The sequence below is a fragment of the Typopeltis vanoorti genome, chromosome 25 (assembly GCF_054136105.1).
Source record: "Typopeltis vanoorti isolate ZY-2024b chromosome 25, IOZ_Tvanoo_1.0, whole genome shotgun sequence".
NCBI lineage: Eukaryota > Metazoa > Arthropoda > Arachnida > Uropygi > Thelyphonidae > Typopeltis > Typopeltis vanoorti.
In genome coordinates, this window is record NC_143573.1 from 43,800,231 (window position 1) to 43,823,276 (window position 23,046).

Consider the following 23,046-nt stretch of genomic DNA (forward strand, 5'->3'; position numbering starts at 1 on the left):
AATTTTGTTTTGAGAGATGCAGAAAGTTGAAAAATGGAAGATAGAAACCAAAAGTTATTATTTTATTTTATTATTTTTTCAAATAATTAGTGATCACTAGAATGTACAAATCTAAAGAAGTCCTTTTGATTAGTTTTCAAAGTTAAACTAATGCATTTAACAAATGGATATTAAGTTGTGCTAGCTAATAATTGGCAGTGGATTTTTCTCTCCTTTCTTCAGGAAAGAAAAATTTTACTTCCTTTTAATAGTCTTGCTTATGTAATTTTTGCACACTTTAAGAGAAAAGTTCATCATGCTACTACTAATCTACTAACCAGTAATCTGGAGACAAGAAAAGGAACAAACAATTAAAAAAGAGGAACATTTCATCAAATGGAAGGGTTGTACAGGAACAAAGAGCTCTGTATGCCTACTTTGCTCTTTTTTTTTGGATATTTTATGAAGGAGAGAAATTTTTGGTAAGACTCTGAAGTCGGGTGAGGGAACAAGTTTATTTTTTCTTCAAATTAAGAAAAGTAAAAGAATTTGAAGAGTATGAAGCTATAAAAAATTGTTCTTTAACTTTCAGTTTTTTCTCCCCTTAATTAGTGTTAAAAATCAGTTAAAACTGGGGTCAACAGTCTTATTTTTAACTGAAATATTTTATTTATTTATTTAAGTTTTAGATTTAGCGATAACTGCCTTAACTGAGTTGTCACCAAAATGTGATGTGATTTTATCTGTGTGTGTGTGATGAGGAGGGAAACTGCTTGTAAATTCTTCAAATGTTTAATAAAGGGGTTGTTTTTGTTTTAAACTTGATATTTTTAAATATTGAAGATAAGATGTATGTAAGAGTATAAAAGTATATTTCTACAATGTGTGTGTGTGTGTGTACACACACACACACACACACACACACACACACACACACACACACACACACACACACACACACACACACACATGTATTATATCTCATCTCATTTTCTCTTTCATGTTAGGTTCAGCAGATTGTCATAGCCAAGTAGTTGGCTTCTTAGAAACCTGATACTGCTTATGATAGGGTGGTTAATCATATCCGCATCGTGTGCTATGGCTGTAAATTGCATGTGTGCTTCCGGAAGTTTGCCTGTTTTGTGGGATGAAAAACTTGAGTTTCCCAGAAGGGGAAAAACCTGTCATCTCTGTACAAAAATGACCAACTCACCTTCAACTGCAAAGTCCCAATAATGGTTCTTTGTGTCCTACATAGGATTCAATTCTAGGTCTTTCAACCAAAAACCTGGATCAAAATCCAAATACCATTTATATAGACTGAGTTATGAAGGCTGTATGTACACACATGCACACAATTTTTTGGCACATAATTCAGCAATTACTATTTTTTGTTTACAAATCCTTTACTCTCTCACATCTTGCTGCTGAGAAAAGTGAATGACTGAACAGAATTATAGATAAAGAATAATAATAATAATAATACTCATGGTTTGAACCTTAAATGCATTACAGAATTTTGCACTTTTTTTAATGAATAATAACCAATTTGTATTCTCCCACCCAATCACCCAAGGCTAAAATTTAATTTTGGAAAAACTCCTTAGCCAAAGGGAATCTCTCACTCTTTCTTCTGTATACAAGGAGAATTTATTGCATGTTTTGTAATTTATTAATTAATACATATATTTGATGGTTAACAACAGTAATGGCAATACTTTTAAAACAAATATTTTATTTATAGCAAACTATTCAAGTGGTTCTTATGAGTTTATGAGTTTTTTATACTGAAAATTGACTGTACTGCACTGTACTATACATTTTGCAAGTTTCCTTTCATCTGGTTTGCAAGCCACTGGATAAATCTCATTCTCCACTGTATGTTTAAACTCAATGGCTTGTCAGGAACAACTAACTTTGCTTCTTTGAAACCTGATCAACTTTGATAAGGCAGTCAATTCTATCTACATAGTGTATTATAGCTGCCAATTGCCTGTTTTGAAGGATGAAACACCCAAGTGTCCAGGGAGGGAAAAAATCTTTCCTGGCTGACTCACTTTCAACTGAAAATTCCTGATAAAGATTCACATCCTAGATGGGATTTAAAACCAAGTCTTTCCAACCAAAGAGCATTGTTGAGCTATAACATAAAAACTTTTTTTTTTAAATAGAAAGACTGCATAATAAAGAATGCTGTGAAGTTCTGATTTATCTGCTTAACATAAATAAGAATGACTGACTCAATCTTACTCATTTTTAGGAAGTAGTTTTGATAAATACTCTTCACCACTGCAATTTGATTTATTTTCAGTTGAATTTTTTATACTTACTGCATTTCTTTTCTCTCACTCCTCAATAATTGATTATTAAACCAATATTGACTTGATGGTGGAGCAGATATTAACTGGTCCATGTTGTTAAATCTTTTAAACTGGATTCAACTTCTGTTTGTAGAAATAAAGCTGAGATTTCTATTTCTCTTCAATACATGAGTAACTTAAATATTCTTAACGAATGTTTTGAAGTGTGGAAATTTTAGTCTGCTATGCAACGAAGTACAGAAACTTCCAGAATTATGAATATCATTCTAATATACAAATAAATTCCATTAAGTATCAGTATTTTAACAATTCTAGGATATGAATGTCAATATGTAAGTATGTATATAAGTATGGACCAGTAATCCCTTGTGAAATCGTTGTTGAACAACAATTTTAAGAGTCAGCAGATTTTCCTTTTTTGATTTTTTAATCCTTCAATTCCACTTGAAATACAGTCACACAGACAAACATAAAAACATTTTATAAACTTTGCCTTCCGTCTGTTGATAATTTTGAGATTTGGAGAGAGAGAGATTTTGAAAAGAATGATGATGATGTAGAGACATTGTTAATCGCACCTGCAGAGCATCATTTAATGTTATAAATTTGATTTTTGCTTAAGTGTCTAGCCTTAATCAATTAAAAGTTAGGTTACTCCTGTTGTTTTTGGCAAAGACAACATTTCAATTATGAAATATTCTAAAAATTCTAAAAATGTAAGGAACAATCCTATAATAATCCTTTCTCTCTGCTCCCCTTCTAATAAAAATGCTGGTTAAGTCCCATGATGTGGTATGCCATATGCTAGTATTTCAGGATATATAAGATATAATAATCCATTCCTTCCTCGTGAATATTTCATGAGGAAGGAATAGATTATTAAAGAGACAATTCCTTACATTTTTAAGCAGTATATACATAATGCACATACAAATCAACAAAATGGACTAGTAAACTTTTCTAATTACCAGAGAGATCAGAAGATTCAATCATATTATCATCAAGATCATTCCAGTATAATCTTCCATCCTCATAATCAATTGTTAAACTATTAGCACGGCCAACTTTACTAATTAAAACTATTCTACGACTGCCATCCATAGCTGCTCTTTCAATGTGTTTATGTGTTCCCCAGTCACTCCAATACATAAACCTATTCATTGCAAAAAATAAAATAAAATATAAATAAATAAATAAATATTTAAAAAATTAAAGATAAATCTTAGAATTGAGTGCATCATTGTACTTATAAGTTCAATGATGCACTCAATTTTCACCACAACCAACCATTGGGATTGCAGGAATAATTTGCCATAATGAATTTCCTTTATAATAGCACTATGTTAATGGGACTTTTGTCAGAACTTTTCAATAATTTATTAGAACAGTATTTGCTATACTACCTTAAATTACATGAAAGGATATCAATTTTGCATTTAGATAAATTATATCACTATTTTTTTCTATCTAACTAATTGTAGTTAATTAGAAAAATCATCCCTGACGTGCAGTGACCACTAGCCACTACACTGGTCAGGGATGAATATACTGAAAATAACACTGTTGTAGCATTTCTCTAGAGTAGGTAACAATCCTTCTAGTAAAATTTTAACATTTCAACATTTATCTAATCTTCATCAGGAGTTTCCATTTTTTTTTATCTCATGCATGCCATTCTCGATTTCTGTGTCGCAGATCTCCAAAACATCTATATTGCATAGCAGCAGGCCAGTGGTGGAACAAGAAAGTTAGAGTTTCTTACAGAAATTACTTACTGTTTTTAAGATTTCTAATCTGTAACTTTTCCTTTTTGTGTTTTAGTTCATCGATCCATCTCTTACCTGTAGACATCCCTGCATTTAATTTTTAAACTGGTATTTCCCAAGGGATTTCTTATTACTGCAGTTTTAGCATTCTACATATTCTCTCTGATCTCTCCCTTTATGAGTTTGCTCAGTTCAGTATATTCAATATTACTTCTCACTAGTTATTCTTATTCTTGAACAATAATTTACTTTATTAATTTATTAATGGTTTTTCAGTATTTTTGGTTAAAAAAAAAAAAAAAAGCCTTGTGTTTTTAGCTTTAATTGTTGTTAATGATTGGTTTAGTTGAGGTTTAATTACTATGTCCATTTGGCTACAGAGTAAACAGTTTTCTGCTTCTCAGATATATTTTGTAGTTGCTTTGTTAATAAATAGTGATTTTTATATTGATAGAGGATATTATCATAATTTTATCTTACCATAGAGATGATCTCTGTTTCTAACAATTATTTCTTTAATTTATTTCCAAGTGTACCAATATATTATATGCACAAGGGTTCATTCCAATTGGCGCAATGACCTCTTTTTTATTATTTCTTTCAGAATTCAAATAAATCACTGACTCAAGACCAAAATACAAAATAAACACATTTAATAAAACAAAAACAATATATATACACTTCAAATAACTTTACATAACTAAGTATAGAATTAATTGGATCCAAGGCCTTTTAAAATAAAACTTACATTTAAGATTAGACTAAACACTTTGTTTGCACAATGACAAAATGTTCATAGCCAGTTTCTCTCTCTCTCTGTAAAGGCCCTTTTCCAAAGATATATGATTTTGTTCTTCATTTTCACAGTATCCTTTTTCTTCACTCATGTAGCACACATTTAATTCTTCCTGACTCAATTCTGTCTCTTTCCAATAGAAATAATAGTTAGATCCGGCATCTTTAATACAGATGAAACTTCCTAATCAGAGTTTTCTCGAACATTCCTTTAGAATGTAAATAGCAATTTCTTCTTTTATTCACTACAAATGCTTATTGACAGTCTTAACTCTTCCATTTAAAAAAAAACTTAGTTCTACGATTCCCTTTTTGGAATCTCCTATAAATCTTCCAATTAGTGTTTCCTCCAATATTCCTTTTAAAATGCCTATAGCAATATTTCCCTTTTATTTATCAATACTTATTCCACTTTGAAACTTAATGGTTCCACGATTCCTTTTTCAGAATATACTATCAATTTTCCTCTGACTGTCACATAAAAAAAACTCAAGTTCCTCTGAATCTAAATATCTGCCGGCCTGTGTTCTAATTTTCTTTCTGAACACTGTCTTGTTGATTTCTCTCGTTGCTTCGATATCGAACGCTGTTCTTGTCAGCTGTCAATCACACATCAAACTTTTCGGCGAGCAAGCGCACTCCGTGAAACTGGTAAGCGAGAAATTAAATACTGTATAATGGCTGACATGGTTGTTTCCATGAGTGACAAGAGAATGTCTTCATAAAACACAAAACTTAATATTTTATACTATAAATATTTTTAAAGTAATATAACTACTCAAATCCAGTAAGTACAAAAACTTTTTAACTGCTTTACATATCACTTTTGACAAAACAATTTCCATAACGGGCACATCGCAAGTGCCGACAATGCGTGTTATGAAAACAAAACTAATAAACATGCTAACATAAACAATACATAAAAATATTCAGAATTTTAAATTATGATTATATTTACAGCTTGATGAAGTTAGTTTTGCATTAATTACTTAATTCTGTATGAATCATTTACTGCTTTTTTTTTTTTGTTTGTTAAGGCATGTTTGTATTATTATTATTACTACTACAGGCTACTCCATGGAGTTCTTAGACTCATTGAGACAGGCCCTAAACATCATGCCAAACACTATCCAAGATTTGTGCTGTATTTATCATACTTTGCTTTGAACTAATTCAAAGTCATAGCACCCACAATGCACTCTGGCAACCCATTCCACTCATTCACCACTCTCCAAGCAAAAAAATGTAGTTCTAACACCCGTGCTAACTACACTCTTGCTCAGTTTCCAAGGATGGCCGCTAGTCCTCCCACCACCAGACCTGTTCTGAAAAATTTCCTCTGTATAGATCTTTTAAAAAACTCTTTAGAAATTTGTGTCTCAATCATATCACCCCTTTTCTGCCTGTCAACAAATTTCTATAACCCACAAATCTTCCACCTGTTCTCATAAGGTTCATTCCATAGACCTGCTATGGAATGAACCTGCTTAGTCACTTGCCTCTAAATCCTCTCCACCTCTTCCTCATTGCCAAGAAACCCAGGTGAGCAGATCTGTGTGCAGTAGTCAAATTGGGGCATTATCAAGGCTTAATAAAAAGGAATAATAACCTGCTTGTCTCTGCTTATCAAAGCATTCTTCAGCAACAATGTAATACGATGAGCTGCTTTAGCCACTTTTGTTATGTGCCCTCTAAACTTCAACTCCCTATCCATAAACACTCTGAAATCTCTGGCTTCATCAATTTCCTGTAATACAGTTCCATCAATGTGGTATACAGCTGGTAATCTTTTCATTCCAAAATAACCTTACACTTTGCCACATTAAAACATTAAACTGATATCCATTCTCCTACACCAGTCTATTGAAATCATCCTGCAAAATTTTAACATCATCTGTATTAACTATTGCTCTACCCAATTCTGCATCATCGGCAAACAACTAAACAGTTCCTCTCAGATCCTTTCCTATATCATTAATGTACAAATTAAACAGTAGCAGCCCAAGAATAGATCCCTGTGGCATGCCACTAGTCACAGGTCTTCTTCTGGACTTCACTCCTGAATAAACTACTCTCTGATACCTCTCCATCAACCCCATATCCATTCCCATGCACTGTAATTTATTGATTAGAATTCTATGTGGTATCTTGTCAAAGGCATTTGCAAAGTCCAGCAGTATCACTGTAAACTCATTACCATCAGTGTATTATAAAACAAGAGCAAGTTACTGAGGCACGACTTACCCATCACAAAACTATGCCCCCCTCCCCCCTTACAGTATCCCATTTCATCTATCCATTCCTGTATTTTGTTCTTGACCAATTTTTCCAGTACCTTGACAACAATTCCTGATATTCTCGGAAATTTGCTACATCAGTCTTGGAGCCTCCTTTATGCAATAGAACTATTTTCTTTCAAACCTCTGTTGGAACTTATCCAGAGACAAGACTTAGTTTAAACAATGTGGCCAAAGGCATTGACAATTCTCTAGCATCTTCACCTAAAATCAAGCTAGTATACCATCCAATCCTATAGCTGTATACATCAAGGTTCTGTAATATGCTATGTACTTCTATTTCATTTACCTCAGTTCCCATATAAGTCTTTGCCTCTCTTCTACATTGCCCGACTGCCTATCTGTTGCCAAAACTTGGGAGAGTCTCATCCTTATAAATGGCAATGGAAAGCAATAACGTGTCCCCCCCCATCCTTTTCTTTTGTTTAATATAAAGCTGTTTTATTCAATTATTTATCTAAATGTTAATTTTTGTATTTCAAATAATTTAATTTTAGCTTTAATGTAATCTCATTTGATCTTGTAACCACATGAATGGTGGCGCCCTGGCATGTGGCTCAGCTTTGTAAACATAATTAAAGTTCTTTGTTTAACAAGGGTGGTTCCAAAAGTTTCCGGTCTGACTAACTTTTAAAAGTGATAAAAGTGAAAGAAAACAACTGTGCTTTCTTTTAACATAATCTATTTCTCTCTCTCTCTCTCTCTCTTTATTTCAACACACTTTTTACATCTTTAAATTACCATTTCTATGCCCTTGAAAAAATAGTCTGTATTTTTGTCTGCAAAATGGCCTAAAACTGCATTCTTTGCCTCATTGTCATCTGCAAATTTTCTTCCTTAAAGGTCTTTCTCCAGTTTCGAGAAGAGGTAGTAGTCACTACAATAAATTTAGTTTAATCCTTTATCCAAGTGTGAGCAAACAAAGTTTGTGCCTGAAAATATCTTCAGGAATTCGGTAAGGTAGTACAACACTGGGAAACTCGCAGCAAAGGTGGAGCAAGCTAACATCACTCCTATCTCAGTATCTCCCATAATGCAAAACACATATCCTTACGGATATGTATAATTGGTAATTAGTTTACGGAATTAACAACGCATATAAAGTATATTAATTAAAGGTAACTTTAATGAATAACTTCTATATTTCGACAATGTCACATTGTCATCTTCAGGAACATAAAGATATGGTATGTGCACACAGGCACTAACACAAAGCAAATGAGGAAGAAAGCAAGACACGAATATTGTTCCTAAAGTCCTAATGGTGCCCTCTTGCGGGCTAATTTGGTAGTCTTGGCAGTTGGGCTGAAGATACCCACCATAAAATTCGTTGGAAGAAAACTAAAATAATTCATCGCAGCAAGTTTAAATACGAAAGATTATTCAAAGAATCTTCAGCAGCTCTAAAAAACGTTCCTAACCTCAACAAATTTGGGCGCATGAAACTACCCCAAATTTGGGAGACTTACATTATGAGAACTTCAGCCCAACTGCCAAGACTACCAAATTAGCCTGCAAGAGGGCACCATTAGGACTTTAGGAACAATATTAGTGTCTTGTTTTCTTCCTCATGTGCCTGTGTGCACATACCATATCTTTATGTTCCTGAAGATGGCAATGTGACGTTGCCGAAATATAGAAGTTATTCATTAAAGTTACCTTTAATTAATATACTTTATATGCGTTGTTAATTTCGTAAACTAATTGCCAGTTATTTCTGACCAATGTATAAGCCTTGCTACTAGAATCGTGATCATCCACTGAGATGCTATCGCACGAAAGGCCCGTGAATACGGCAAATTGAGGTTGAAGATATTGAGGCAAATAAACTGTCTGACGTTCCTAAAACGCTGCCGGGATAACAAAGTGATCCCTAATTGTGCTAAATTGAAGCACCGTTTTACTTCCGAGAAAGCTCTGTGCATTTATAATCGCACTAGCTTCGCCCTGTTAAGAGAACAAATTACCGCGACACGCGTTCTCCATGCCGACGAAAACAAAACCTTACGGGCACTAGAGGAAGAGCTTTCGGATACACTCGGCTGTGATCTATGGTCGATACTTTAAGACGTCTCGTGCGCATCGGCAAAAAAAGAATTCGAAATAATACGAAGTCGGCACCTGAAAAAATATGAAACCTGACAAAGAATTCTACTTCCTTACCACAGCCACCACTCAACACTGTAGTCAACCTCTTGTCGGCAGTTTTAAAGCCTGAAGCACTCACCGCACTTTCACGTGGTCACAATTTCGCCCTAGCTCCAAAAAGAATACCTGCCAAAGAAATCATGATCCAGATAGAACGTGAGATATGCTACCTGCCTTACCATATCGCCAACAACGTTAGACTGGATGTAGTCGGTGTTCTCACTAAAGCCAAACATCCAAAAACCAACTTATCCAAAAACGAATATGCAGCCCTACAAGAATTGAAAAACAACAAAAAAATAGTAATCACCAAGGCAGATAAGGGAAACGCCACTGTGGTGCTCAATCAAAAAGACTACAAAGGTAAGCTAACTACTTTAGTACTAGACCGTACTACTTACCTCCCCATTGAATATAATCCGACCAGCTCTCAGATTAGAACTCTCCACAGACTCCTTAAGAAGGTCACTTCTTGGCCTGTGGAAGTCACCAACAAACTAAAACCTTATAACTCTAGACCCCCCCCCCCCCCGATTATATGAACTCCCAAAAATACATAAACAAAATGTGCCATTGCGTCCCGTAGTGGATGGCATTGATTCCCTTACATATAAATTAGCCAAACATTTAGCCAAAACGCTCGCACACTACACTGGCAACACGCCATCACACATAAAAAACTCAGCCCACTTTAAAGCCAGTATAGAAAACCTCGCACTCCAACACACTGACATAATGGTCAGTTTTGACGTCTCCTTCCTATTCACTAATGTCCCACTCAAAGAAACCCTAGAGCTCATCCAAGCCAAGTTTCCTCCCGATATCTCAGCCCTATTTCAGTTCACAATGAACTCAGGCTATTTCGTTTGGCAAGGAAAGTTCTACAAACAGATAGAGGGGACAGCCATGGGTTCACCGCTTTCCCCACCCTTGGCCAATTTCTTTATGGAGACATTTGAAGAGAAAGCCTTAAACTCTGCCCCACAAAAATCCACTATTTGGCTTCGTTATGTGGATGATGTGTTTGCTATTTGGCCACATGGCACACAGAGACACTCCATTCCTTCCTAACACACTTAAACAACCAAACCCCAGAGTCCAGTACACCTTAGAAAAAGAGGAGAACAACACTCTCCCCTTCCTAGACACTTTAATCACCCACCAGCTTGATGGATCTTTGGTTTTCTCTGTTCACAGAAAACCCACCCATACTGGCAGATACATTCACCAGCAGTCCCCCCCCCCCTCACAACAATATGGGGTTATAAAAACACTATATAACAGGGCAAAATTAATCTGCTCAGATGACAAGGCCCTAACTACTGAACTAAACCACATCCTCAACACTTTCTTAGCCAATGGCTATAACCCCAAAAAAATCCAAAAAAATACTAAAACCAGTAAACCACAACCCCCCCTCCACAATAAAGATTACACCAAGTCTATCACCATCCCCTATATCCAGGGCACCTCTGAGAAAATAACCAATATCCTCAAAAAATATGACCTTACTTCCTGTTACAGACCATATAAAAAGTTGGCATCCCTTATCCGCTCTACCAAAGACCAACCACTTCCCCTAGACCTACCTGGTGTATGCCAGGTCCCTTGCAGCTGCAAATTGTCCTACTTTGGCCAAACAGGCAGAACAACAAATATCAGGATTTCAGAACACCAAGACTACATCCGGTTTCACCAGTATAGCCGCTCTGGGCTGGCAGACCATGCCTTAGATACCCACCATAAAATTCGTTGGAAGAAAACTAAAATAATTCATCGCAGCAAGTCTAAATACGAAAGATTATTCAAAGAATCTTCAGCAGCTCTAAAAAACGTTCCTAACCTCAACAAATTTGGGTGCATGAAACTACCCCAAATTTGGGAGACTTACATTATGAGAACTTCAGCCCAACTGCCAAGACTACCAAATTAGCCTGCAAGAGGGCACCATTAGGACTTAAGGAACAATATTAGTGTCTTGCTTTCTTCCTCATTTGCTTTGTGTTAGTGCCTGCGTGCACATACCATATCTTTATGTTCCTGAAGATGACAATGTGACATTGTCGAAATATAGAAGTTATTCATTAAAGTTACCTTTAATTAATATACTTTATATGCGTTGTTAATTCCGTAAACTAATTACCAGTTATGTCTAACCAACGTATAAGCCTTGCTACTAGGATATGTATAATGTTATGCATTACGGGAAGAGCCACTACCAGACTAGTTACGACCTTCATTGAGGTGTTCAGTGGGAGTCAGGCCCAGAGGTGGAGATACCAGGCAGAAGCAATGGCAGGTCATCTTTACCTATAGGAGTTGCCAAATGTGCCACTTTTTTTTTTTTTTTATTAAATTACTCTAGATTTAGAGAAAGATGTTAAAAGTTTATTTTTCACTTGGTTAGACTATAATAAATTTAGTTTAATCCTTTATCCAAGTGTGAGCAAACAAAGTTGGGCCTGAAAATATCTTCATGACTGGGGTAAGGTAGTAACAACTCCGGGCAACTCACAGCAAAGGTGGAGCAAGCTATCTCAGTATCTCCCATAATGCAAAACACATATCCTTATGAATATGTATAATGTTATGCATTACGGGTTAGACTAGTTTCGACCTTTATTGAGGTCTCTTCAGTGGGAGCCAGGCTCAGAGGTGGAGATAGCAGGCAGAAGCAATGGCAGATCATCTTTACCTAAATCCAGAGTAATTTAATAAAAATTTGGCACACCGTTTGGCAACTCCTATAGGTAAAGATGACCTGCCATTGCTTCTGCCTGGTATCTCCACCTCTGGGCCTGGCTCCCACTGAAAAGACCTCAATATAGGTCGAAACTAGTCTGGGTAGTGGCCCTTCCCGTAATGCATATCATTATACATATCCATAAGGATATGTGTTTCGCATTATGGGAGATACTGAGATAGGAGTGATGTTAGCTTGCTCCGCCTTTGCTGCGAGTTGCCTGGTGTTGTACTGCCTTACCCCAGTCCTGAAGATATTTTCAGGCACAAACTTTATGTTTGCTCACACTTGGATAAAATATTAAACTAAATTTATTATAGTCTAACCAAGTGAAAAATAAACTTTTAGTAGTCACTGGGTGATAGAACTGGACTGTAGGGTGTGTTCAATCTCCTAGAAGCCCCAGTCCTTCACTGCAGACTTCGCAACAATAGCTGTTGTAAGGACTAGAGCATTGTCATGAAGCAGGCAAACATCATGACTCAGTATTCCTCATCTCTTCTCCTTTATGGTGTTGCGCAGTTTGTGCAGTAGTGAAGCATAATATTCTGCATTCACAGTGGTATTCCTTTCCTTGGAGTTCAAGAGAATTCCTGGCAATTCCAAAAGATTGTTGCCATTATCTTCTTGGTGGACTGAGTGACCTTAGTTTTTTTCAGAGGTGCTTTGTCTGGTTTGTGCCATTCCATGGATTCCCTTTTGGAAAAAGGATCATAATAAAGGACTGTGGTTTCATCCCTGGTGACAATGGATTCCAGTACTTCTCTCTGATTCCTTTGGAAAAGCTCAAAAAACTTGTGGGAACAGGTCACATGATGCTCCTTCTGAATTGAAGAGAGAAGTCGGGCACCCACCTTGCACTGATCGTCATGTGAAGCTTCTCATGAATGATGCGAAAGATGGTTATTATAGAAAGCTCAACCTTGCTGAGATTTCATTGAGCTTCAGCTGTCTGTGATTAAGCAGTTCCTCCTCGACAAGGGAGACATTTACTTAATCTTCACTACCACAGGCCAACCATCACGAGGAACATCTTCAGTGCTCTCTCTTCTTAGGCGAACCTGTTTAGCCTATTTCCTCATGGTGGAATATGAAGGAGAAGCTTCCCCATAAACATTATCCAATCACTGTTTGATAGCATTTAGAGAAAGCCCTTCTTTGGTGAAAATCTTTATCACAGCATGATACTCAATTTTTAACATTACAGTTACTTAGCATGCCAGGTGTTAGTCAAGCAAGTGCCTCCAAATGAATGACACAGTTAAAGAGTTGAAACTGGTATACTAAGCTCCCCATAGATGGTGCAATCTGTCATGCAAGGCATTTTAAAATTGGTGCAAATTTTGTATATCAGGCTGGAAACTTTTGGAACTTACCTCATAGCTTCACCTTGTAGTTATACTGATGTAAGCCAGTTAATTTCTGGCTGAAATATTTGCAATATAAATATTACTATTCTTTAATGGCACTTGTTACAAAGTGCCATTAAAAACTCGAAAAACCACATCCATGTCTTTTAGGTTTCTTCTTGAAGAAGGAATTTGTTACTGTTGGGGAAATTTATTTAGCATGAACCGTCTTTTTTTCCTAGGTTTTGAGATCCAAAGTTATACTGCCCACTCAATGTAATTTCAAATGGAATCCTCTTGCCTATTAAGGCACTGAAATCCCCATAACCTCTAACAGACTGTGACTTCATTTATTGTAGCATCTGTTATGCTGCAGAAGTCACCACCCTCAAAGAATGAGAGCTGGCTGGTGCATAGACCTGCTGGGTTATGGTCATTATTATCGTCAGATGTTCTAATTTTTCTAAGAGACTATGCATTTACAGTATTCCTTAAGTTCTGTTACGCTTGGTTTCCATTTCTTTTTATCAAGAATCTCGGTCCATACTGACCCTTGGTTTCTCCAATATGAAACAAATTTCCACTCTTCAAGTTATCTACTCTGGGTTTCTTCTTATTTCAGCAAGGCCTAAGATGTTCCATTTCACCATTTTCAATGTTTTTTTCAGCTCTTGTAGTCTCATCTGTTATAAGCGTTCTCACACCAAGGGTTAAATGTTTGGTTTGGTTTATTTAGATTTATGGCCGAAGCAACTCAGGCTTTACTTTTTTGTTTTATTTCTTTATTTTTAATTTATTTTTTACATAATCCAGAACCCTGCTCTGGAGACCAAATATGGAATTTTTTCAAGCCACCACCCAAGGCCTTCTAGCCTACTCAGACCACCACCCTCCAAAGCAAGGTGGTGGTTTCAGACCATACAATGAAATTCATCTAACACCAGGACAGGTCAGTCACCGACACAAATATTTTACCTTGGAAATTTTAAGTAATTGTTTTTTCTCTATGCATACTGAGTACTATAGCACATTTTTCATGACTGGGTCCACTGTCTAAGCTAGTTGCACCACCCTTGTTAATCTAGGCAACATTACAGATGATATGAAAGAATTAGTTTCTAGACTTAATAATCCATACCGGGAGAGTAAGTATTTGTGGTGTGTATGTTTATGTATAGATTCCACTTTGGTAGGTACTTGCTGGATTCAGCACGTCGCTAGTCATTACAGATACATTCCAGCTTGTGTATTCAAGTTGTGTATAAATTCACATGAAATCAGAAAAGTCTAATTGACCTAGTCAATTAGACTTTTCTCTTCGTATTATCTATTGCTGAGATCTGAAAAGTTCTCGGCATAACAATGAAAAAACAAGTTTATAATTTCAAAATTATTTTTATTTTTCAACATAATCTCCCTTAAGACTAATACATTTATTCTAGCGATGCTCCAGTGCCATTACCAGGTCCCTGTAGTGGTTCTCAGTGAGATCTGCTAAATACCCCTCTACAGTTGCAATCATATCTTGATTAAAAAAAAAAAAAACACTGACCAGCAAGGAAGAATTTTAGTTCTGGGAAGAGATAGAAGTCAGAGGGAGACAAATCTGAGGAATAAGGTGTAACAATTCATAATGCATATACTTTAATTTTCCCATTGACAAAACACCTTTGTGGGCAAGTGCATTGTCCTGATGAAAGATGATTTTTTTCCTTCTGCAATCGGGTCTTTTCTCATGAATTTTTTCGTCTAGTCTGGTTAAAAGATCGGAATAATATTTCCCAGATATTGTTTTACCGTTTTCAAGATAATTAATAAACAATTCCAAAACACCGATGACATGACCTTTCCTGCTGATGGAACTGACTTTGTCTTCCTTGGCACTGAACAACTGGCTTCTGTTCATTGTTTGGATTCTGGTGGGTAATGGTGAATCCAAGCCTCATCCACAGTAATAAATCGACACACAAAATCAGTTTTATTCTTGTTAAAATGCTCCAAGCACTGTTCAGAGATTTTCATGCGAGTACGCTTTTGATTTTGAGCAAGCTTAATCAAAAGTACGCTTTTGATTAAGCTTGCTCACAGCAAGATGGGTGCTGTGAGCAAGCACAGCACCCATCTTGCTCAAAGCTTTTTCATTTGCAATTCTTCATGCAAAATATATCCTACACGTTCTTTTGAAATACCTGTAGTCTTAGCAATATCATGCACTTTGACTCGCCGGTCATACAATACCATATTGGGCACTTGATCAATGATTTCGGGTGTTGTTACACTTTTTGGACATCCTTCACGTGGATCATTTTCAAGGCTGGTACACCACGTTTAAACTCGACAGCCCATTTCTTAATTGTCGAAAACTAAGGAGAAGAGTGCCCATCCAATGAACATCCAATGAATTTCTTTTGGTGTTAAACCTTCTTTTACAACCACATAATACTCAATTTTATCCATTTCAAGGGATACAGACAACACTTTTGCTTCAGACAGCTGTATAAAACAAACTACTTGATAGAATGACTTGCAATTTCACATGGATGCTTATGACTAATGTACCAACTTGGGGGGGGGGGGTCCGGCCACAACTCCTCGTGCCCCTCCTGGACCCTTGAAGCTCTTGACCAAATTTCTTAAGGTGGCTAAAGTGGCAACGGCATTCAATTTTCCAATGAAGAGTCATAGAACGATATCAACCAATGCTAGCCTGGCTTTTAATGATAAATATGCCACGAGGACTCATATTAATATTTTGTAACTCAATATCAATGGTACTCAGAGAAAAATGGATGAACTTAAATACATGCTTTACAAAAACAATATCCATATAGCTTGTCTACAAGAAACAAAACCGAACAAAAATCTGAACTTCAGCATCAAAGGATACACAGTTCTTAGGAAGGATAGAGAGGAAAGAGCAGGTGGCAGGCTTGCTATCCTTTTGAAGACACCCCAGAAATCAAATTCAAAGAAATCACTCTAAATCAATATTTAAATAATAACAGTTCAACGGAAGCTCAATCTGTTGAAATAAACCTACCAAACCATTCTATTTCAATCACAAACGTCTACCACCCTGATAATACAAATATTGATACAGACATCATTGAAAAGTTAAGCGAATCTCCAACTGATACAACGATTATACTTGGCGACCTAAATGCAAAAAGTCCAATGTGGGGCTCCCCCGATTTAGACCATAAAAGTCAACAATTGGAAGATCTCTTTACAAATTTGAAACTCACAACAATCAACAATGGACAGAGCACCTATCTCTCTAAAACTACGGGAACTGAATCTGCTATTGACATCACAGCTATTAATTATAGCATTGCATCAAGTGCACAATGGAAACTTTTGGGAAATGCCATTAGTGACCACAGACCCATAATAACAACACTAAACTTCAAGATTGATCAAGAACAGCAAATCAAAAGGACATGGAACTTCAGAAAAGCTGACTGGACAAGGTTTATTCAAATCTTGGAGAGCCTCTGTTTAGCCATAAAGGTCAACAATTGGAAGATCTCTTTACAAATTTGGAAGAAAATTACAAATCTTTACTTCACACATCAGTCAAGCTGCCAAAGCAACAATACCAAGAGGCAAACAGAAAAATACCTGGATACCATACTGGAAAGATCACAATATCGATTCAATGATTATAGAAAGAGACAATATCAACGAACAATTCAGAAGTAATAAAACTGATGAATACAGAAAGAATTTAATGGACATAACACACAAAATAGAGCAGGAAATTTGGTAGTGCAAACAAGAGAATGGGCAGAGCTTTGCAGTAACCTGGATCCAAGAAAAGACAGCCAGCACTGGAACATTATTAGAATCCTAGACAACAATATCAAAAAAGAGAACCAGCCAAGAAAACAAACATCATCATAAATAGCTGGGAAACAAGCTATTACAGATCAAGAAATTGCAAACACACTGGCAAAAACCTATTCAAACAACTCCAAACTTCAGTTTGGAGTTGTTTGAATAGGTTTTTGCCAGTGACATCTTCTCCAAAGAATTTGCACCAAGTGAACTAAATTCATCAATCGAGAAAACTGTACCTAATAAATCTCCTGGTAATGATCTTATCTTTGGTCATATGGTCAAACACCTTGGCAAAAATGCCAAAGAACAACTTGTGGACATTCTCAATGCCTCTCGGCAAACTTCCAAAAGAAGGGAAAAAAATCAGTTATTGTACCCATCCTGAAACCTAACAAAAATGCTGCAGAATGTCAAAGCTATAGACGTATCACATTAACTAGCATACTCTGTAAAATTACCGAAAGAATCATACACTCCAGGCTCATGCACTGGCTGACAAAAAATAAGAAAATCAACTACTACCAAACTGCCTATAGAGCCCGTCATTCGACAACAGATCAATTATTCCATTTCTGCCAAACAATAATAGACTCATTTCAGGAAAAACCAACAAAAATTAGATTAAACGCTTTAATCTGGATTATTGATTTCGTTAGAGGAAGAAAGATCAAAGTCAAAATCAATGCAGCAATATCAAGAGAGCAGCGAACCTGGGCTGGTGTTCCCCAGGGCTCAGTACTCAGTCCCTTACTACTCCTATTATATGTCAATAACATTCATCCCTACTTTACAGAAGACACAAAAATAGCTTGCTATGCAGATGATATAGCCATCTGGCACACTTAGTGCTAAAATCAAAGAATCAGAGGAGATTCTAAACAAATTCATGAGAGGATTAGAAAAATGGTCAGATGAACTTAAACTCAAAATCAACCCAGACAAAACAAAACTAAGCACCTTTAGTACAGACAGGAAAAATAGACATTCCTACAATCCCAAAGTCATGATCAATAACAAGCTAATTGAAAAAGTCACAAATCCAAAATACTTTGGTATTACGCTTGATCAGGAATTATGTTTTGTATAACACATCTCTAACACAGCTCTAAAAAAAATTAAATATGCTGAAAAGGCTTTGTAGAACAAATTGAAGTGCAAAGCCAAGAATCTTCAAAACTACTTACACTACACTAATAAGGCATATGCAGCACCTATCTGTCACCTTCGGTCTCATCGGTAAAGGAAAAATTAGACAAAATACAAGCAAAAGCATCCAAGATTATCATTGGTGCAGTTTCATTCACTAACAACATCAGAGCCCAACAGGAATGTGGGCTTGACCTGCTGGAGGACAGACAAAAATTTGCCACCATAAAATTCATAAATAATATCAGAAGCTACCAAAGTGATCATATCTCTCTAAAAACTTATGAACATTGGAATCAAAAATGCAGACTTCACAGATTATCAACTTTACAATATGATGACACTATCAGGAAAGAAATAGGTCTTGATCAGCTAAATGCCCACATAAACAAAGAACCTCTATTTTCCAGTCCTTTATCTTCAAATACCTCCATAAATCTAAACCTTACCAAACTCTGTACAAAAAAAGACCCAAAAGAAATGCTCATAGAAAAAGACCTAAATACCATCAACCTTCTTTCATCCTCCAAACAGGTTATTTGTTATACCGATGGATCGTCAGACACCAATATGATTAATGGAGGTGCTGGTGTACTCCTACTACTCCTGAAAGGTGAAAAACTTTCAATAAAAGTTGGATCTTGGAGAATCGCTTCCAATTTTACCAGCGAACTCTACACAATAAATAAAGCACTAGAAGCCTACTTAAAACTATTATCATCTCAACAATCTGAAGGAATTATAATTTACAGTGACTCAAGATCAGCTATGGAGGCAATCAAAAATGGCAATACTAAGCTCACACAAGACATCCATAAACTCTTAAATCAACTAAAGTGTTTAGGAAAAGTTGCTTTTACAATGGATTCCTGCTCATGTAGGCATTGATTACAATGAAGCAGCTGATAAATTAGCAAAAGAGACCAGAGAACTCAACCAAGAAACTCACATGATAACTCTTGCTGATGCTAATGCACTAGCAAAAGCTAAACTAATTCCACTGAAATTAGTGATACAACATCAAATTCCCGAAATCAATGTGACAGAAAGACCTCCACCACGATAGCAAGACTACTAACAGGACATTATAGAGAAATGAAGATCAATACAGATGATACAAGAACATATAAAAACTGCAACAACTGCCCAATACTGAACTGACACCCACTCACATCTTTACCTGTCCAGCAATTGCAGCGGCCTTGCAAGAAATAGATCCTAATCCTGAACAACAGCTCTATACACACAAAATCATCAACATAGCCAAAGCTGTTCAAGGAGCACATGGAAACATCTAAGACTCTTCAAAGGACAAGACAAGAACAATAACCAACCTTAGAAAAAAAAATCTTGCCGATAGTGTTGTCATCTATGGTCGAGGCCGAGATCTTTTCAGACCACTCGTATTAACATCCTTTTCTCCATTCAAAAAGTTACCATCCAAAAATTATCCATTCCTGTTTTGAGAGAGAATTTAAATATTTGTAAAATAGCATATTAAACAAAGTATAATTTGCAATGAAACTGAAATTCAGGATATATCAAGTTTTTAAATTTATTTAATCATTTTTAACCAAATTTATTATTTACCCCTCACTAGGATCTAGTGTTAGAGAGCGTGGATCTTCCATATCCTTCCATAAAAGAACTTTTCGAGAAGAACCATTTAGTCTGGCTACTTCAATACGATTAAATCCCATATCAGTCCAGTACAAATTACGGGCAACCCAGTCTACTGCCATACCTTCTGGATACTGAAGACCAAACTCAACAACATGTTCTACATGGCTGCCATTCATAAAGGCACGACTAATTGTCTAGAATAAATAATGTCTTGATTTATTCCTCATTTACAAACATTAACTATTTTTTTTTATTCAAGTTAATCAATTTAGTTTTTAAAATCTAAAATTAGTGAATTATAATGACAGTTTTTGATAATCTGACAAATCAAATTATTTTATTATTTCTTAGCACTAATACATAATTATTAAAAAAGATCTAGTACCTCAGCAACAGAAAGGCAAAAATTATGATGAGTTAACTACAAGTTTATGGCATTTTATTTTAACACTTCATAAAACTGTAACTGGAAAACATTGTTCAGCAAAATAGAGATAGTGCACATAAGAGCAAATTTTCATATTGATAATGAACTATTATTAATGTACTATGCAGTTTTCCAATTCCAATATTAACATTTTCCTTTCCTTTCTCCTCAGCTTTCTTACCAGCAACAGTATATTAATGTACCATTGGATGAACATTTAACTGAACATGCACAGCATGATGGGCTTGCCTGATTGGCTGAGTGGTTAGCATATCTGCTCTCCAGCCAAGAGGCTGCAAGTTCAAATCCCACCAAGGGCATGGATGTGTTTGATTGTCTTACTAACCAATTACCATATGTACTGCTGTGACCTGTGTCCTGGTGAAGTGTGACCTTTGATGTCTTTGTACCATAAAAAATCAAATTAAATCAAACAGCACAATGGCCATATCAAAGAGTAGTAATGCCATAGCAACAGATGTGAAAGATCCCTATTGCTTTACACAGTAGTTGTTCTACTTAAAGTTTGCAGCATATGGCTGCTTCTAAAACCTAACAGCTCAGCAAACAGTTCAATTGTGAATAATGCTGTGGTGGTTAGTACCAATGCAGGAAAATTTGACAATTTTGAACTTTTAAAATTAGAAAATAAAATATATAATTAAGTACTATTAAAATTATTTAACCAATACCAAAATTATGTACATTAGTTCTTACTAGTATGGTTAGATTCACTTTAAAAACTGGTATCAACACTGTATTGTATAATGCTAATTTGGTCTTTTGGCTATTTTCTCTCTGATTCCACATAAATGTATTCAACTTGCTCCCTACCATACCAGCTTTGCTTATTCTGTCATCTATTTCAAAGTTTAATTTGCCATTATCACAAAACAAATGCCTAAATCGCTGAAATATTTTACTTGTGTTGGATCTTGAATGAGGACTCTTTCAACAAAAGAATCATTCGTTCAAGATTTAACAAGAAACACAATTTTGAGCTAGAAATACTTGTACTATTAGTTAAGAAAACATGTTAGAATTACCTTAGAAAGAAGTAAAATAAAGGACAAAATTGTATGTCTAAATAGAATTATATTGTTTAAAAGTATTGATGTCAAAAATATACTCTATGTAAGAATGTATGTCTAAGTGCAAACAGGGGTCGCTAGCTAGCTGCCCACGATGACATAACGCCTGAAGCGAAAGCGTTCGTGGAAAGCGAGCGGAACTCGCATTCTATGAAAAGAGTGCTCGTCGAGGAGAGAGGTATGATGCCACTTCGTAAGAGCGAATAGGAGGGTCCCGTGAATAAGATTAGAATGCGGAAAGAGGGCGCTGTGACAGAGGATAAATACGAGTTCACATGTGTTTGAAACCCGTTTTTTTTTCCTGTTCCGGTTTTTCTTGTGTGGACCAGCAGGGCTGACCGATCGATGGCGCCGGATGGCAATCTCCTTCCCAGTTGCTAACTGAAGGAGTCGGGCATGCTATATACACGAGATGACAGCAGTTCTCCAAATTGGGCCATCGGTAAAGCTTTCGCCAATGTTGAGATAGCAAAGGATTCCCTTTGATGACGTCGAGCTAACAACAGCAAACCATGAGATAAGTGAGTCCAGCAAGGAAAAGTGGCCATTTCGTAACGAACACATGACTTCCATGTGGCATCAATCTACCGTAGCAGAAAGATATCCCCTCACAAAGGACGGATGAAAGAACCACAACATCTTCACGTCAAGGTGGTAAAGTACTGAAACTCTTTTTACCTATGTAATAATTAACTTTAGAGGAAAGAAGGAACAAGATTCTGACTAGGATGAAAATGAACTTTAAAGTAACTTTGTGCTCAGTGATTTAGTGACTGTGTTGGACTGGTAGTCTGAGAACTTAAGATTGTGCAGTTCCTAATTTAATGTAAAGGGGTCAAAAATGACAGAAAGTTTAGTTTAGAAATTTATTTTATGTTTTGTGCTATGTGTGAACCTAATTTACCCATGGAATGTGAATAGTATACTTGTCAGTTTGAATATTTCTTATTTGCTTAACTAGTGATTTAGTAATGATTTCAATGATTTGCCTTTGACATGTTAAACTTAAGTAATCTCTTTAGCAATTTAATATATATGTTTTTCTATGTAAGTCTGAGTTTTGTCTGAGCATGAGACTGATTTTACCACTCATAAAATTGCAGACCTATGCATAAGGGGAGTTTAGAGTAATTTGGCCATGGCTGTATGCTAAGATTACTTTAAGTTATTTAATTCTTTTAACAAGGTTAGGTAACACTTGACTTCCAGGAAGGTTTCTTTGGAAAAGAATTTTCTGTCCTAAAGCTCTGGCTGCTGCAGCTAAAACAAACAAATATCGTCAGAGCTTGAAAAGGGAAACGGGTCCCAGAGAGATAGTTTAGAGATATTCTTAGTAGGCACAAAGAGAAATAATAATAGTAAATTTATAGAAAAACAACGACATAACACTTGTTTTATAGAATCTCCATTTGCATTGCAGCTGAAGTTTTCTATGTTCCTGTCTATTTTCAGTTGTTGTCTTTTGTTGCTGATTTTCATGCCTAATTTTTTACAGCTGCTATTCAATTTAGTTAGAGAATC

The 23,046-nt window shown here is 35.9% G+C and overlaps 1 protein-coding gene across 1 annotated transcript in view; it reads right to left on the bottom strand.

Annotated features, from left to right (window-relative positions):
- arr (low-density lipoprotein receptor-related protein 6) overlaps positions 1 to 23,046 on the bottom strand; it is a 351,307-nt gene that overhangs the window by 90,434 nt on the left and 237,827 nt on the right. Inside the window, exons 11-12 of the mRNA XM_090414658.1 lie at positions 19,975 to 20,201; positions 3,269 to 3,453 (exon numbers count right to left, since the gene is read on the bottom strand). Of these exons, the coding sequence (XP_090270784.1) occupies positions 3,269 to 3,453; positions 19,975 to 20,201 (412 nt within the window). The remainder of the gene's footprint in view (positions 1 to 3,268; positions 3,454 to 19,974; positions 20,202 to 23,046) is intronic.